General features: G+C 36.1%; 2 protein-coding genes across 2 annotated transcripts in view; one reads left to right on the forward strand and one right to left on the reverse strand.

Moving 5' to 3' along the window:
• Smp_123470 (nalp (nacht, leucine rich repeat and pyrin domain containing)-related) overlaps window positions 1-6325 on the forward strand; it is a gene marked incomplete at its 5' end in the record, with an annotated part of 33581 nt that extends 27256 nt beyond the window's left edge. The window contains 2 exons of the mRNA XM_018799382.1: window positions 1293-1378; window positions 5758-6325. Coding sequence (XP_018651176.1) covers window positions 1293-1378; window positions 5758-5773 — 102 coding nt within the window. The 3' untranslated portion in view covers window positions 5774-6325. The remainder of the gene's footprint in view (window positions 1-1292; window positions 1379-5757) is intronic.
• On the reverse strand, window positions 5922-15847 carry Smp_002510 (pyruvate dehydrogenase (lipoamide)). The gene is made up of 9 exons (XM_018799383.1): window positions 15777-15847; window positions 15570-15740; window positions 15471-15533; window positions 15282-15425; window positions 12569-12731; window positions 11600-11710; window positions 8080-8171; window positions 7354-7495; window positions 5922-6325 (listed from the first exon to the last, which is right to left on the reverse strand). Exons 1-9 carry the CDS (start codon window positions 15810-15812, stop codon window positions 6177-6179), a joined length of 1071 nt encoding a protein of 356 aa, XP_018651177.1. The 5' UTR covers window positions 15813-15847; the 3' UTR covers window positions 5922-6176.
• Window positions 15848-17549: the final 1702 nt, after the last annotated feature.

A 17549-nucleotide genomic window follows, 5' to 3' on the forward strand; every position in this document is an offset into this window, starting at 1 on the left:
TAAATCACGATTATTATCACTTTTGCCCAACGTATATGATATTTATCATTATTCACATGGATTTATATGTTCACCCTGTTGATAATGACAGATTGAATTTGAACAGTGGATCTTGTGCTGGATAAATATTTTTAGTAATATTGGCTAATAGATTAAAATTAACTATTCTGTCAGCATAATGTTAGTTTTATTGTATTTAATACATTCTTTAGTAAATAATAGGCCTTATCCATGCATATCGTCATAATCGTAAACACACATTTTAATTAGACAATATAAAAGTATGAGCAAAGTATTAACTTATTCGGATTAGTTATGAGCGGACTGGAAGTTTTACAGAAAACATGTTGGAGTATATCTTAGGGTAATCAAACTGAAATATTATGTCAATGACTCTTACAATGATACATATAGAGTAAAACAGACCCAGCTAGATCATCTTAATTTAACATTTCATATTTTTCGTAATGTTGCTTGAAATCACTTACAATGATGCAGATAATCACTTCTCTTTCATTAAGTTCAAAATACTGAACTCGTTTCTTTCAATTTCTCTGTGTTTTTCTCATTATGTACAGCTGTTTTTATGATCATAGTTATCTTGTCTTTACTCATGTCAACTTTCACCATAACAATGTAAACTGTAAACAATAAGTAAATATGATATTACCAAAGTTGCTAATCTCAGTAAATCATGCTGTGGAATACATTTAAGATTAAAAATTCCTTAAAGTGGACCCATAAGACCATTATCTGATTCCCATAAAAGATCAATATATCGTGCAATAAGACGAAAGGATTGATCGTACTTGAAATGAATGAATTAAATGGATAATGAAATGTGATGCTCCTACTTTAAAAAAAAACAATCTGCTGCAAGGTCATATATTCGAGCAATTATTACAAGTTGTTTATTGCACATTGGTGGGCTGTTATTAGACGGTGTTTCGTTAATTCAAACTGTTATTATTAACTACAGATAGGAAAAAAATGTTAGTTACACATCGGCGACGACGTTGATGACAGGATTAATATTCACCACATCGATAAAGTTGATGTTACCTTAACATATGAAAGGAAGTTACTTCATCAATTAAGAAAAAGAATGGTCTGTTTATCCAGGTGGATCACTGTTTTTCATCTTGTGTAATATCTAGTTGCGATATAAAATGGAATGTATACCTACTTGACTAGTTTTTTTTTAAAGTTTATAATAAACAGACAATTTGTATAAATTGAAAATCTCACTTTTTTGAAAAACTATATATAATCGAAACATTTACATCTTATAGAAACTTGGAATACAATTTACTGAAGAACAAATGAAAGTATTAATGCAAGAATTAGATCCAAAGAATCAAGAAGAGGTAAACTTTACGTAAGTGAAAAACTACTTATTAAAATAATTAAATAAGCATTTAAATTATTTAAAAGTAGATGTTTTATGATGTAAAAATGAAGGAGAAATATCCATTGCAGGATACGAAATCCTGGTTACATCAAAGTTGTAAGCAGATGACAACGTAAAAAGGGGATGATTGTCAAATATAGTTTATTAGAAATTAAATGCATTTAGTATACTCAAGTGAAATCCTATTAATTATGAATTAAGGTTAGAAAAAATTAATGATCCATAAAAAATAATGAAGTTATTTTCAAAATATAATAAATAAACATTTTAACGCGCTCTCAACTGACAACCTGAAAGCAGCTGTACATGTGTGCATGTCAGCCTCAACATTACATTCCACACGTTTACCAGGAAACGATTATTTGAAGTCTTGATTAGTCTATTAAGCTGCTCATAGATTTCCTATAACTAATAATCATTTTTGCAGTCAAATAAAATATATTTCTAAAAATAAATATTTACTTGTGGCCTGCATTTGCCACAGTGTCATACCATTAAAATACAAGGTACCACTGCTTTGTCTTAGCAAGAAGCTTCACAGTAGTAATACACCAGATCTAGCTGACAATCGAACACAAGAACTTTCGGTCTCATGGTAAGTGGTTAACGAATAGTCCACTAGGTTGGTTTCTAATGGTTCACATTACCAACTTCAGTCAATTCTCGAAATACCATACCATCGAATTTCACTAATAACAAGCGTTTCCTTTCTGAAATCACAGAAATTTCACAGATATTGTTTTCCAATAAAACTTCATGAACTCATCTACAAGCCACTAGTAAGTATATGATTATGTTCTTTTCAAACTTTCGTGTGAATGAGTTCAGTTTCCCGGTGGTATTCTGTTATGCTGGGATGTTCAACTTAAATGTTTTATCCACTAAATTCTCTTATTTTTCATTCGTTGTCTTTATACAATGAGTGTTGGAGAAGGATATGTTTCATTATCTCAAAAAGAAACAACGAAAAACCGTAAGAATGTTTTAAACTAAATACAATAAGTCAGTCAGTTAGCTACAACGTAGGACCAAGCACATGTATGCATAGTTCCAAGTTGCCACACCTCATTAGCACAAGATGAACAAATTCATAGTAGTTACTTCAATGGCAGTAATATATAAAAGATTGTGTATAAAGATATAGTACAGGAACAAAGAATTAGTTCGTAGAAGGAGAGATATAAAGCAACTTCAATCTCATAGTTTAAGGGAAGACAGAGGGTGTATACACCAACGCCATTGTGATCAATTCTGAGCCATGTCACACACAGTCTCCAACCATTTATTACGATAGTCACGTGGACCCCAACCAGATAGTCTGCATCTACCAACATGGCTCAGACTAGAAGTTAGTGACTTCACGGACTGATGCCATGTTTTGGTTTGGCCGCCCCTAAATCTCTTCCAACCGTCTACAACACTAGTCAGCATTGTGTGTCGTAGTAATCGGTCTTCAGGCATATGTAACACGTGGCCCAACCATCTTAGTCGGTGAAAATTCACAACCTCATCAACTGATTTGCCATCATCCCCTAAAACCCTGCGTTTAACCTCACTATTACTTACTCGGTGATCCCGGTAGATACTAGCAATATTTTTAAGATACCTGTCATTATATACTAGTAACGTAGAAGTATCTTCTACTCTTAATAGCAACGTTTCGCAACCGTAAAGTAAAACAGAACGAACTGCTGCGCAGTATACTCGTCCCTTAATTGATAGACGGATATCTCGCATTCATCATAAATGACATAAGTTGTCAAAAGCCAAACGAGCTTTTGGAATCCGTGCTGAGATTTCGTCAGACACCAACTCATTAGGTCTGATTAGACTTCCAAGATAAGTGAAGTTTTCGAAGCGTCCAACTACTTCACTTCCTATCATTAGTTCAGGTGTTGACGCAGGCCAGTCATGGAGTAACAATTTACGTTTCGAGGGGGAGAAACGCATTCCAAATATCCTGCCATTAATACTCAGTGCTAACAGAAGACTCTGCATTTTATCAGCGTCTTCACCAAACAGGACTATGTCATCTGTGTATTCTAAGTCGATAAGTGGACCTCCTGGTAGGAGATCAATTCCTGAAAATTCAGTCGACGAGAGTGTTATTATCAGTAGTAGGTCTATCATGAAATTGAAAAAAAGTGGAGATAGTGGATAGCCTTGTCGGACACCACTTGAGGTTGTAAAATCAGATAACAGTTCGTCATAAGCTCTGACTCGACTGGTAATGTTCGAGTAAGAAGCCTTCACAAGGTTTATGTACTTCTGAGGTACACCTTTCAATAACAGACACTGCCACAGAACTTCTCGGTGTGCAGAGTCAAATACTGCTTTTAAGTCAAGAAAAACTATCATTGTCGGACGCCGATAAGCATGCCGGTGTTCTAAAACCTGACGAATAGTGAATATGTGGTCGATACAGCCATGTCCAGGTCTAAAGGAAGCCTGATTTTCTCGCGTTTGCAGTTCACGAGTCTTAGTTAGGCGCCCGATAATTATTGAGGCTAGTATTTTAGATGCTATATTAGTCGAACTAGTCCCTTCTTATATATTGGGACAATCAGAGATTGTGACCAGTCGGATGGGATTACATCCAACTTCCAGAATTTAGCTAGAATATTAGTCAACCTAATCGCTAAAATTAGACCTTCCTACTTAGAGACCTCTGGAGCCAATCCATCCGACTTCTTACGAAGCCGTTTAGCCGAACAGCACACAGGCGACTGTTAACGGGGATCCACACAAATAGTGCTTGTTCTGCTCTCGTACTAAGTGATATGTGTACACCTGCAAGTCCACAAGAACTAGTCATCGTGTCGCCAGGTACACGGAGGGTGTATCTTGTGGCTCTCCCTTTTGGCGAGCTGAGGTCAAGCGAATGACCACACTAGGATCCTGTATGCGTGTTTTGGAGACACAGCGTACATCAATGGTAAGAGATCCAAGGGTTCTAGCCAAGAAGGCCTGCTGAACGACTCGACAGAGTGCGTACATTGAGGGCTCCAATGTGTAGTTTGGAGCGAGGTTTCAGTAGACCCAGGACAGTGTTTTGCGCACTAGAATCGTTGTCTGTGGTGACACTTGTGGAGGGAGCCAAAAGAGGAAGTTTAGAGTTGAAAGTCGATGTGGGAGGAACAATAGGAATTGAAGGAGATTGATTGTGAATACAGTGATCTTAAGTGCTGTTAGAGGTATGGGGGTGGTTGACACTTCCCGGTTTCCCACACCATGGAAAGGTTCTTCTAGAGGTACCTGAAAAGGAAATTGGGTCGGACGTGGTCTTAGTGACCTGAGAGCGTGACTGCAGTGTCCATGGAATAACTGCTTGAGGCTGGTCACACACGGCACTTTTTCGGGCAATTTTCGTGTTAGCTCCGTACTTGTTGGGACCCTACCGCCGGAGATGGATATCCGTGGGATAAGGCGAGCTGTGCATTTTCAGGGTCGGCCTCTTGAAGCCCAACCCCTCATTACGGGAAGGCAGCATCGCTGTTATGCTGGTTGTCTGAAGGAAACACCTTACTGCCTTCACACCTCTGTACAGTCAGCAGTTCGACTTCGCCCTCGGAACTAGGGTTTGCTGCTTTCAGTTTTACTGTTCTCCAACCGACCTGTCTGGCGTGGTGGGCCCTTTAGGAACGATTGTTCCAGCCAGTATAGCTCGGTTGGTTCATCACGATAGGCAAGCCCTGCCACCATGTCATAGTAGTAGCAACGGTATGAATTTGTCTAGATTTTGGGGCAGAATTTTCTTGAAATATTAAGACAATTGGTAAGCCTTTATAAAAGTGCTCCTTGTATATATTTTGTCAGTGCTATGGTAACCAGAGTAAAAATGGGTGAAGCTGCGCTGTCGAAAGCATGAGACCAATACAAAAAGTCTTTAACTTAGCTGAACCCTCACAACATTTAAATCTGAATCTTCCAAGTCAGAGGTTGAATAATTAAGGGAAAACAAATCGAAAAGCATCTTAATATTTAACAGACTTATTATATTGTAACTATTAGTTTCATAACAAGTCATTTTGTCTTTTTTCTACTCAATATATTTTTGTTTGCCGTTGCGGATTATTTCTAATTAATTTGGCTGAAGCAAAATTATTGAACTGTCGTGTCTCGTGAAATAAAACGACGCTTTGTTGTAATAAGGTTAAGTGTAATTTACAAGCAACTTATCTTACACCTAAAGTTAAAACCCCAATAAATCGCTAAAATAGAAACGGCCTTACCACAAACTTGTGTGAAGGGATCACAGGGAGTGGTATATAGAGAGACTTGGCGAACTACTCACTAAACCTGCTTATCTTATTATTTCTTTGTTATTATTATCATTATCTTCTCAGAGATTTTGAATTATAAAGATATCTTCGAAAAATCCCAGCTTGATTTCTGAAAGCTAAAACGAACTCCAGAAATTATTTAAACAACAAACAAGAAACTCTGAAGATATTTTTATTTGTTCTCATTTTATATGCCCTGGATTTTTTCTGAACTAAAAATATAGAAATGAAGTAATAAAAAATACTTTATTGACTAACTGGTTTACATTATGTAAAACAACAGCCGAAGCGAAATTGCTAGACATTTAAATAAGTTGTATTAGTAGTAGTTGTTGCTGTTGTAATAGTGGAAACACATTAAATTTTACAAATCACAAGTATACTGAGATGCATCAATAGTGAAAGAACATTTTAAATAATAAACTAGTAGGTAGCTTGCATAGCTAGTACGAAAGGCAGTTGATTAGTTGAAAACCAACTGCTTACTGAATATTCTTAACCATCTTTACAGTAGTTACAATATTATGTGTATCAGGATAAGAAGCACGCTCCAGATTAAGAGCATATGGCATTGGAATATCTGCGCCAGTCACTCGTAAAACTGGAGCATCCAAGTAGTTGAAGGTATCCGCTAAAAAAGCCATGAAATATAAAGGCGAAATGTTTAGTTTAATATTTTAATATACAATATATATATATATATATATATATATATATATATATATATATATGACTGCATGTGTATACAACCTCCGACATCGTTCTATTATTTTATATATTGAGATTATTTGACCATAGATTGGTTAGCACACAAATTACGGTATGAGATTAAGTTACTTTCAGGATTATATGAATGTATTACACCACTTAAAAAAACATCATTATAAGCTATTTCGCTCAGGTGATTCATTTTTACACCCCTCACGAATGGTTTCTTACATCTAAAGTTGTTTCGTGGAGCGCCAGCAACAATTATAAACAAGTTAAAGTATAAATCTTATTGAGTATCTTATTAAGTAATTGTTTACTGAAAAATGTCACAAGTGAGTCAAGCATCCCTTAAACCAACAATACTCAAAGTTTAAATATTTGTACGAAAGTTGTAGTACGATAATTGACTGAAAGACTGAAAAGCAGTTGTAAGTTTGTCATAACCATATAACTAACGCTCTGCTATTCTGTTTAACCAAATAATCATGACAAACACATATGCGGTCATAAAACGGTAAATTTACTAACTCAACTAATGTAACTCATTTTTATCAAGTACATACTATTAATTACAATTTAATTATGTAAAAACTAATGATACTGGTACTCTATTTTCGAAATTAAATCAATCAGATGGAGCAGTGTTTGCATCTGTAACTTAGTTGGATAAAATCCAAGTTATTTTCTTAGTCATTAAGTCATTAATTTAACAGAAAGCTTAAATTATTTAAACACCAAAGAGAAAAAAATAAATATTTACACAATCTTACAGTAGGTTGATGACTTTCTCAGACTTACTCTCAATTCTGGTTATGGTGTATGTTTATGGTGCACTTTATTGCAAAATTTAATATAAAACCCAAAAACGTGATTAAAAAGCCTATTATCATGAAATTTCCAAAAAGGATATGAATGGAATAATACATTTACAATGGGTATTAAACTTACTTTCCATGACGCGAGCACATATCTCAGCACCAATACCACATACAGGCCAACCATTTTCCACGGTTACTAAATAATGTGTCTTTTTAACGGATTGAAATATTGTTTCTTCATCCATTGGCCGCAAGGAACGCAAATTAATTACCTAAAATAGGAAAAAAAGAATATATCCAACGTATCAAAGTCTTCCTTACAAATAATGATATAAGAATATACAAGACTTGTCATCGCGTATATTGAACAGTGTCAAGAGAACAAAAGAACAACTCAAGAAAACATGAACCAGGTTGTATAAAAGACCAATAAGCAAAATATACTATGCAGTGACAGGTCAGTTAAACTTAGACAGGAGTCCAAACTCATGTAATCACAGCTTTACATATAACCTGTTCAAATATGATGTGAGTTGGAGTATTCAAGATGACAAAAACTAGTGGCCGGAAACAAATTGAAATGGCTTAAAATCGATCACAAATAAACACGTTCTGTATCTTCTTATGGATTTTGGACATCTTAACAACTAGCATCCATTGTCCCTAAAACTTATCTGTCATGATTTTTATTTCAAAATTATAAACTGTCTAGTTCATCTAAAAAGACAAGAGAAAAAAGAGAATGATCTAAAAGTTTGAATCACGGAATTATTTAACTAAGCGGTTGAAGAAAAACTCATTGAAAATTATTCTACATACGGATTATCAAAGAAAAATGATGAAACTTCTTGCATACCTCGGCAGTGATACCTAGTTTTGATAATTCTTCAGCAGCAGCAAGGCAAGTACCCACACCTAAACTGTAGCTAACGAGAGTAACATCTTTCCCTATAAATTAAAATACAAAAAACGACCAGTAAGTATGTAGAACGTTGAATACACGATTCATAAGACCCGCGTTTCTCTCTTTACATTTAAAATTACCATGCATAATTCTTATCTACAATACATCAACAAACGCGTGATAAAACTATTAGAAATCTATTGCACAAACATTAATCATACACCTTAGATCAACTATGTTTGTCACTATACTATCGAATTTTTTTTAAGAAAAACCAATTTTTTGAAAAACAAATGACGTTTCTCCTACAAACATTTATAGAAAGGATATATTTTGAAACAAAAACGTGGACATTTATAAAATCGTTTGAGAGTTGAGAGAACAGTTTCACAAATAGAGGATTTAAATCAAATTTACCAGTGAGGTTAATTTCAGAACAAAATCCTAACGCACCAAACTAAACTTAAATGTGTATTTGAGTTACACGGCAAAGTAAGAAATTATCCTTAAGGTTTAAGGACAACAAAAGTTACTAGGCGTATAGTCACTATATATTTACGATTCCCTAAACATTCTAAACCTTAAAAGCCTGAGCCGACATGAGATTTTTCGTTTCTGGGCTATTATGAATACCTCTCCCCAAAACTTTCTACTACCATGTGGAGGATTATTCTTTCGTAAATATTTTTAACTGTGATCAACTTTTGGACTATGCACATCATATTCAATTAATTAGAGATAGTAAAAAAGGTATCTGATAATTCAACATCGACTAAATCCTATCATTTTAGAAATGTAAGAAATGAATGAAGGAAACATACTGCACGAAAACACTATAAGCAATACAATTCTATATCATTTCAAGTCTCCAAGATATTGGTATTTATGCAGCCAAACAAGATTTGCGAGGAAGTAATGCATAGGGGAGTCACTAATAATGATTGTTATTTATGTACGGTTCTAGTTTTTCCTCTATACGAAGTGTTGAAAAGCAGTAGATTTCTTCCACCATAAAGGAGGAAGCAATAAAATTTCATAACCAACAAAGGATTTTACTGATTAACGACTCTGAATATTCTTTCCTAATAAATCTAATCTACGATATACAAAAACACCTCTTGGTGTGACAAAGACACCAGAAATTATGTGCGCTCCATAGCTGAGTGATCTAGCCGCTTATTACTACTGTGTTTTTTATAATAGGAAGCATAAATTCACACATCAAAATCAGAACAGGATAACCGAAAAACCATAATCAGTAAATCGAAACTTATTCACGATCAAGCAATAGACTTGTCATTAAAGCATTTGCTTTATAAACAGTACATAGTGAGTTCGGAATGAGGACTAACTGCTTCGGTTAGGGTAGCGAATTACTACTGAAAGCCCTAACAGAAAGTTTTCCTAAAATCTATATCCATGGAACTATGCTGGATCACTGGGTTGAGTCAATTGTTCTTAACAGCGATATCCCTTCCTTGTCAGCCCAATATAACCAACGTCTGTAAATAATGTATTTCAACAAGTAGACTTTTCATATTATTGTGAAAAGAATAATGGATTTCTTAGATCACATATATCATTGATAAACAGAAAATAATTTATGCTTTTCGTTGTAACCATGTTATAAATGTCATGAGAAACAAATACAGGATGGCTTTACGCTTTAATTTTGAGTTACTTTGGCTGAAGATTTGAGTTGACGAGAAGTATTTAACAACGGGTTACTGTAAAGTACTGAGTGAATAAAATAGAGCAACAATGCAAGCATATTTGGGATGCCATTCTCCCCCTCGAAGTGCAAAATGTTACTTCAGGATCGGGTTACATCGACTCCTGAACTAATGATAGGGAGTGAAGTAGTTGAGCGTGCTGACCACTTCACTTATCTTGGGAGTCTCATCAGCCCTTGTGGTCTGGTGTTTGACAAAATCGCAGCACGGATACAGAAGGCTCATCTAGCTTTTGCCAACCTGCGTCATTTATGGCGTAGACGAGATATCCGTCTAGCAACCAAAGGACGGGTTTATTGCTCAACAGTTCGTTCCGTCCTACTTTATGGCTGTGGAATATGGCCGGTACGAGTAGAGGATATTTGTAGGCTGCCAGTATTCGATCATAAGTGTCTTCGAAGCATTGCTCGTATATCCTGGGACCACCGAGTAAGTAATGTAGTTGTTAGGAAACGAGTACTAGGTATGGATGGCAAATCGATTGGTGGAGTAGTGAAACTTCTTCAGTTGAGATGGCTGGGACACGTGTTACGTATGCACAACCACCGAATGCCCCGACGTGCAATGTTTGATGGTGTAGAAGTAGGGTGGAAGAAATCTAGGGGCTGCCAGACTACAACGTGGAACAAATCCATGAAGACACTAACAAGTGGACTGAGCCATGTTGGTAGGTGTTGACTGCCTGGTTAGGATCCGCGAGATGATAGCAATCGATGGTTAGAGGCCTTGAGTGACATGACTCAAAATCGTTTGCAATGGCGAAGGTGAATCCACTCTGTGTGCTCTGCCAAATTATAATCTTATGAATTCTTCATGTCTCTATCTTTTTTCTCTTTCCAAATTGATTTCACTGGATTATACTTCTTCAATAACATCTTCAAACCCTAATCTTTTCGATTACTGCTTATACTCTTCTACTACCACTATGGGATTTGAATCGACAACTGCATCTCTGTGCTAACGTGGTATGGCAACTCGAACTGATATACGTACGTGTGAAGTTCTACGTTGTGACTGACATCTAATGTTGTAACCTATGCACACTGAGGTGCTTAAGACGTACGTTACACAAGTTACGCAACCGTGTGCCACCAAACGGAATATCGTCATTAGTAGAATTGAACTATAAGAATCAAAGGGTGGCAAGAATGAAATATGAAATTAGTTTTGAGATTACTGGCAGTTGTTAAGAATCTTACAGATTACCTGGTTGGGATCGAAAGTCGAAGTGCTGAACAACTGACGATAATGACATGCGTAAATTTATTCTTGATACTGCTTCAAATCTTAAGAACCTTATAACACTGCATGTATTTACTCCATATTGCACTCATGTCTTTCCTATTTGCATTCATATATTTTCCCTTCTCTTGATGCTAAATATTTTTTACTGGAGAATGTGGTAACTTTGAAATATGCGTGAGGTTCAACACTTCTGTTTCTTGTCCTGGTTTACTTTGTTTGTTTATAAAGCATCATTACATCAAATTTTACGTTTTTGTAAGGTGATTAAAAACAAAAATGTATGACATAAGCAAAGTCGTAAGAAAAACAATGGGCGAGTGCAAACTACCAGAAAAGTTGAAATACAGATAATGAATTTGTATAATAGACACATAACCAACATATTTTAAAGTCATATATTAGCGATTGGTAAATACTCATGCACTAACAGTGAGAATCTAATGCTAAATCAAAGAATAAGGACGGAAAAAAACTTGTAAAACAAAGAAGCTTACCTTCCCTTTCAACTTTAGCTTGACCTATAGGAATCAAGAAGTCTGAAGACAATGCTTCATCTGAAACATCAAATGACTGTCCATATAATAATTCGCTCTCCAAATGAACCACTGTATATGAGGAAATAAATGTCAGAAGAATAGTAGGATTATATCAATCTGGTATTTCAGTATAAACAAAATCGAGAAATAAAGTTCAAGTAAACTGTTATTAGTGAACATTGATAGCATAAAGATTGTGAAATATGCCCGTGTAGATTCATTCGCAATCTATTTTCAACAAAATCAAACGTCGATTTACTTAACTCACTGCTAGAGAATTCTAACAACATTCTCTATATAAGAACTTTCGTCTAAATTAGAGCGAATAGTTTCACAATATTTGAGCGCCGATTTGATGTAAGACATTAAATAGGAATAATATGATATATGATATAATTCCTTGAAAAAGCTTGGACCAGATTGCCAGGAGAAACGTTGGATTTACCTTAAATTCATTCACTGAGATTTTACAAATATATTATTTCAATTTGACATTCTCTATGATCTGCAAACAACGAAACATTTCTTGAGTAACAGATTGGACTGACTAATGTAGTTCATAAGATTGCCAGACAAAGGCTATGAACTATAAAGCTGAAAATACAAAACCTCGTACTTGGTAAATAAATTACATTATTGAAGAATAACTTTTTAACCTTTTAATTCAACCAGCTGACCGAAAGGTTCATTACACTACCTCTGGACCAGCAGTACGGTTGGCAATGAACCTTCTGCCCTGAACCCGTTTATCAAACTCGATTTATATAGAGATATTGCCATTCAACTACCTATGCTATCGTTTTTGAGTCAGCTAGACTCTAGCAGTAAACAGTAGACTGTTCGTACCAAGGAGGAAAAAAATTTACAAACGGTATATATATATATATATATATATATATATATATGACTTGCCTGGATCCGGATCACGTATAGCCGATTTCAGGAGACCTCGACAATCTTCACAATTGTAGGGGGCCAGAACTTTAAGACCAGGACAACTAGCGTACCACGCACCGTAATCCTGACTATGCTGGGCGGCGACGCCAGCCGAGCATCCATTTGGCCCTCTGAAAACAACTGGGACGGACACCTAGAAAACATTAGGAACATAAATGAGATATGATGACTTAGATTGTTATTTTTTCTATCACGTGAATAGTTTTGTTTCGTAGGCAACGTAACTGTAAGCAACATTGTGAAACAGCACAGTGGTTTATTCGAAAATGAAAGCTCAGGAATGGGATGATAACAACTTTAAAATCACATACTCTCCACAAAACCATACAAAGAAATTCAAAACTAATGTAAAGCACAATACAGATAAGCACTTATCCAGGTAATTTGTAACCAGGTCTTAAGGCTACCGTTCCTTAAAACCGATAACTTTAATAAGCAGTCTAAATTAGAAGTTCATTGATTTCCCTAAAGAAACAAAATGAGAAACTTCTTCGGTCAACGACTAATATTAACCAAAGGATGATACACGACAGAAGCCAAATCAGTGAATTTTCATTAGGTGCCTGAATGTCGATTTACTGTGGTATTTGAAAGAACTAATGATTCCTTCGTACTTGAGCGCCCACTGATTATGAATTTCAAATACAATACGTTCATTTGTACTCATCTAGTTCTGGCTGCCTTAAATTGCACTATTTCGGAAATTCTTAGCTGGCACGTTAATTCGAATACTTTTAATTATCATATTTACCCATACAACATTCTCAGTGCCGTCCGTCTAGTCTCTTATATGAATAGTGTGTTGTTTAAAAGTTAGGAGCTTATCTAAAAGCCCCCGACCATGGCCATTAAGAGTAGAAGATACTCGAAAGTTACTAGTATTTGACCACAGATGTCTTAGAAATATTGCTCGCATCTGCTGGGATAACCGGGTAAGTAATAGTGAGGTTAGACACAGGGTATTAGGGAATGATGGTAAATCAGTTGATGAGGTCATGAATCTTCATCGACTGAGATGGTTGGGCCACGTGTTACGTATGCCTGAACACCGATTACCACGACGCGCAATGTTGACTAGTGTAGGGGATGGTTGGAAGAGAGTTAGGGGCGGCCAAACCAAAACATGGCATCAGTCCGTGAAGTCACGAACTTCTAGTCTGAGCCATGTTGGTAGATGCAGACTATCTGGTTGGGGTCCACGTGACTATCGTAATAAATGGTTGGAGACTCTAGGTGACACGGCTCCGAATCGATCACAATGGCGTAGGTGTATACACTCTTTATCTTCCCTTAAACCTTGAGATTAAAATTGCTTCATAACGTTCTTCCTTTCTGTACTATATCCTTATATACAACCTTTCTTTATATGCTACCACCACTAAATTAATTACGTCTATGAATCCGGTGTTAATCTTGTTGTGCTAACGAGGTATGACAACTTGGACCGATGCATATATGTGCCTGGTCCTACGTTGTCGCTGACTGACTTATCTAAAAGCCATCAAATGTTTGGAGCTTTGTAAATAACTTGACTAGTGTAAAGTACCTCAGAAGGTTAATACACCATCTAATATAACTTGATGATCCAAACGTGATCACCACGTCAAAGTTAAAGCCACGATAGAGTTACTGATTACAATAGTCAACAACAGAACCGGAAACTTTGATTTCCTGTGTTATTCATAAGGTTCTGAGTAACTACCAAGATGTACATTGTAGTCTTAAATACTGTGTTAGGTAGGGTATTATATCATATTGTTTTTTTAACTGACGGTTTACTTAATAAATCTGATGATCACCTAAAATATCACGAATGAGTTACTATACACCGGACAAAATATGTTTCAAATTGTAGGATTTAATTTCCTAATAATATTGACTTGCGACAAGCGCTGAGGCATGACACAGCTAGTTCAGTTGACTAATGCCAATAAAATATCAGCTTGAAACAATGTACGAAGATCCATAACGACTCAACTTGAGCGAAATTATTGGAATACATACATAAAGTCCCAGGTGCTCACACTCCAATATACTTAATAAGACAGATACTCGCGAAAAATGAACTACAATCAAAGAATATCCGTGTGTATAGTACCCCACACAGGACTAGTACTAATATGTTCATAAAAAGTACAGTAGAAACATTGTCGTGGTTTGATTTAAAAGTAGAATAAAAAATGTTGGTCTTTTTAAGGCAATTTTGCCATATCAAAAGTTGCCATCCATTACCTAGGTAGTCTAATTTTTAATTAAAGTTACAAGATTCTGAGGCTTTTTAAACCTATGACTAAACAGATTGTGCACACTTACATTGGGTAACTGAAAAGATTAATTACTACCGCGCATATATAGGAATTTTTTATTAAACACTCAAAACGCCGTCTACATTTTTCCTTAATGAACATTTAAAGTCATTGCTTATTGATCAGAGTGAATACAATATAGTAGTGGACAGAAAAAAGAACACTGAAACTGGAAATCAAGATGCATAATGAATGTATTAATGTTGCAAAATACAGAAGTGATTTACTAAACATATTGTTAGTGAGACTGCTTATCACAAACAAACAAACGCGTAGCTCAGTCTAACAATAAAGGCTCGGACGAATAAAGCACTTAGTTAATCGTAAAAAAATTAGACACGACAACTGAAGAAAAAACACAAAATCATTTGACTCACTAGTCCAGCGGACATGTACGCTGATTTTGCAGCAGAATTGATTATTTGGTCTATAGCCTGCATAGCGAAATTAAAAGTCATGAATTCACATATAGGCTTGAGACCAGCCATAGCTGCTCCAACAGCAACTCCGGCAAACCCCATCTGAAAATTAAAAGTGAAATAGTTGCCTTAGATAAAACTCTATACCTCTGTTATCGGTGTATCAATGACACGAGTATCTCCAAACATCTTCCAAAGACCTTTTGTAACCTAGAAAATTATGCATTCACTGCCTCAATATAATACTTTGTAGGCACCGTCATATTGAGCCACTTCCTCGCCTAAAATAATAACATCTTTATCCCGTTCCAGTTCTTCCCGCATAGCCGAATTGAGGGCATCCCTAACAGTCATTTTAGTGCCAAACGCAGAGCTAGATGTCTTAAGTGACCGACTACATAGCTGTGGTCTGAAACTCTGGTAAGTTTGTTAGTAGAAAACGAGAAGACAAACCTTTGCGAACAGAAAAAGACGTTGAGAAACAGACATGTAAAAGAATGGTTGTAGCTCGCGCCGGTGTGTGTGTGTATACCCAAGCAACGATATAATTGGGTGATTCTGTTGGAGCCATATTTGCTTTAAAAGTTTTCTAGGTCGTTGGGAAAAAACAGATTAATAAGCTTACTTTCGAAATGAAAGTCTGATGTCTTTTGCAAAGCTGGATTTTATATGTTTCTAGTTTCTGCTATAAAAAATTATTAAAGATAGAAAATATCATTCTAAACTTCAGTGGCGAGACTAAAGAACATGGACGAACCAATCAGAAGCTTTCGCGGGTTTTCAAGGTCACGGCGGTAATTTCGGAACATGATGCTTACGTACGATCGCTTTACAGCGGATTTTCGAGAAGACGTGATAATTGAGCGACTACAAGAAAAGGGATTATTAAGAAGCTCCTATACTTGTGACTGCGGTAGTCAAATGACCATTGTACGGTGTGCAGACTATCTTGATGATATTATCTTTCGATGTCCTTCATGTTGGAAGAAGAAATCAGCTCGAACAGGGACTTTTTTCGCTCGGTCAAAATTAAGGTTTAGACAAATTATGCTCCTTGTTGCGAATTGAATAATAAAAGCACCGGTAACACTAGTTGCCACCTTTGCCGATGTAAGCGAAGTTTCGGCAGTTCAATGGTACGAGTTTTGCCGAGATATTTGTGCAACAAAACTGACAAGCGTACAGCAATTGTATGAAGGAGTGGGGAACATTGTTGAAATAGACGAAACGGTTGTAAGGAAACGCAAATACAACCGTGGCCGTTGTATTAAAGAAGATTGGGTTATTACCTCTTCCATAAATATACCTCACAGGTCCTTGGAATATTTGATAGATCATTACAGAAAGGACACTTCCAAAGAGTCAGGAACCGGCAGGCACCAACAATCATACCGATTATACAGCAATATGTGCTGCCGGGCACTACTGTTTATACAGATGATTGGAGAGCGTACAGGTGTCTAGATAGACTGGGATATGTGCATGAAGTCGTTATACATAAGCGCCATTTCGTTGACCCTACTACTGGGGTGCACACTAACAACATAGGAGCTATGTGGTCAAGACTGAAGGAGTTTTTGAGACCCTATCATGGCTCCAGAGGCAGACTACTATGGAGCCATATGGATGAATTCATGTACCGCATGCAATATGATTTTAGAACTTCTGAACCTATATCCAACCTTGATAAGTTTTTAACTCATGTAAAAGAACAGTATCCACTTTAATTCTTTGGTTTTGTATAATAAATCTTTACTATACACTAACTGTCTTCTGATTGGCTAATATTTCTCAAGGTCATTTAAGATTCGTTCAGAGGTCGCCCATGTTCTTTAGTCTCGCCGTGCTCATCTCCATATTTTGTGTTGGCATTATATTTCCTGATCCATACTGAGTGGTGAAAAGTTTGTGTTTAAATTAGTACCTCTCACTCCATATGTTCAACGCTTCCTTTCTTGAATACCTGGACGCGCTATAAGTCACCACCTGTTGTCTCCGTTGATCTTAGGAGTTGTCACGGTATTTTAAAATTGTTAAAAATAAGCGTTTGCGTCAATCTACTTGCTGAAACTAGTTTTTACAGTCGAAACGCTTTTTAAAAACTTTTACATGGCAAATTACTGAACCAAATGTTAAAGTGGCTGTATTATCAAATAGATGGTTTGTTGATGAACAACAACTGGGAACCATCTACTCTGTAAAGAAAAGTATTCTTTTTGAAGTCTC

Source organism: Schistosoma mansoni, chromosome 3 (genome assembly GCF_000237925.1).
Source record: "Schistosoma mansoni strain Puerto Rico chromosome 3, complete genome".
In the NCBI taxonomy this organism is placed as follows: domain Eukaryota; kingdom Metazoa; phylum Platyhelminthes; class Trematoda; order Strigeidida; family Schistosomatidae; genus Schistosoma; species Schistosoma mansoni.

Coding starts and splice junctions, on each gene's coding strand:
- Smp_002510 (XM_018799383.1), bottom strand. CDS start 15,812: ATGTCTGTTTCTCAACGTCTTTTTCTGTTCGCAAAG. Junction 15,534..15,569: donor AATATGACGGTGCCTACAAA/GTATTATATTGA, acceptor ATAATTTTCTAG/GTTACAAAAGGTCTTTGGAA. Junction 7,496..8,079: donor AACTAGGTATCACTGCCGAG/GTATGCAAGAAG, acceptor TTCCTATTTTAG/GTAATTAATTTGCGTTCCTT.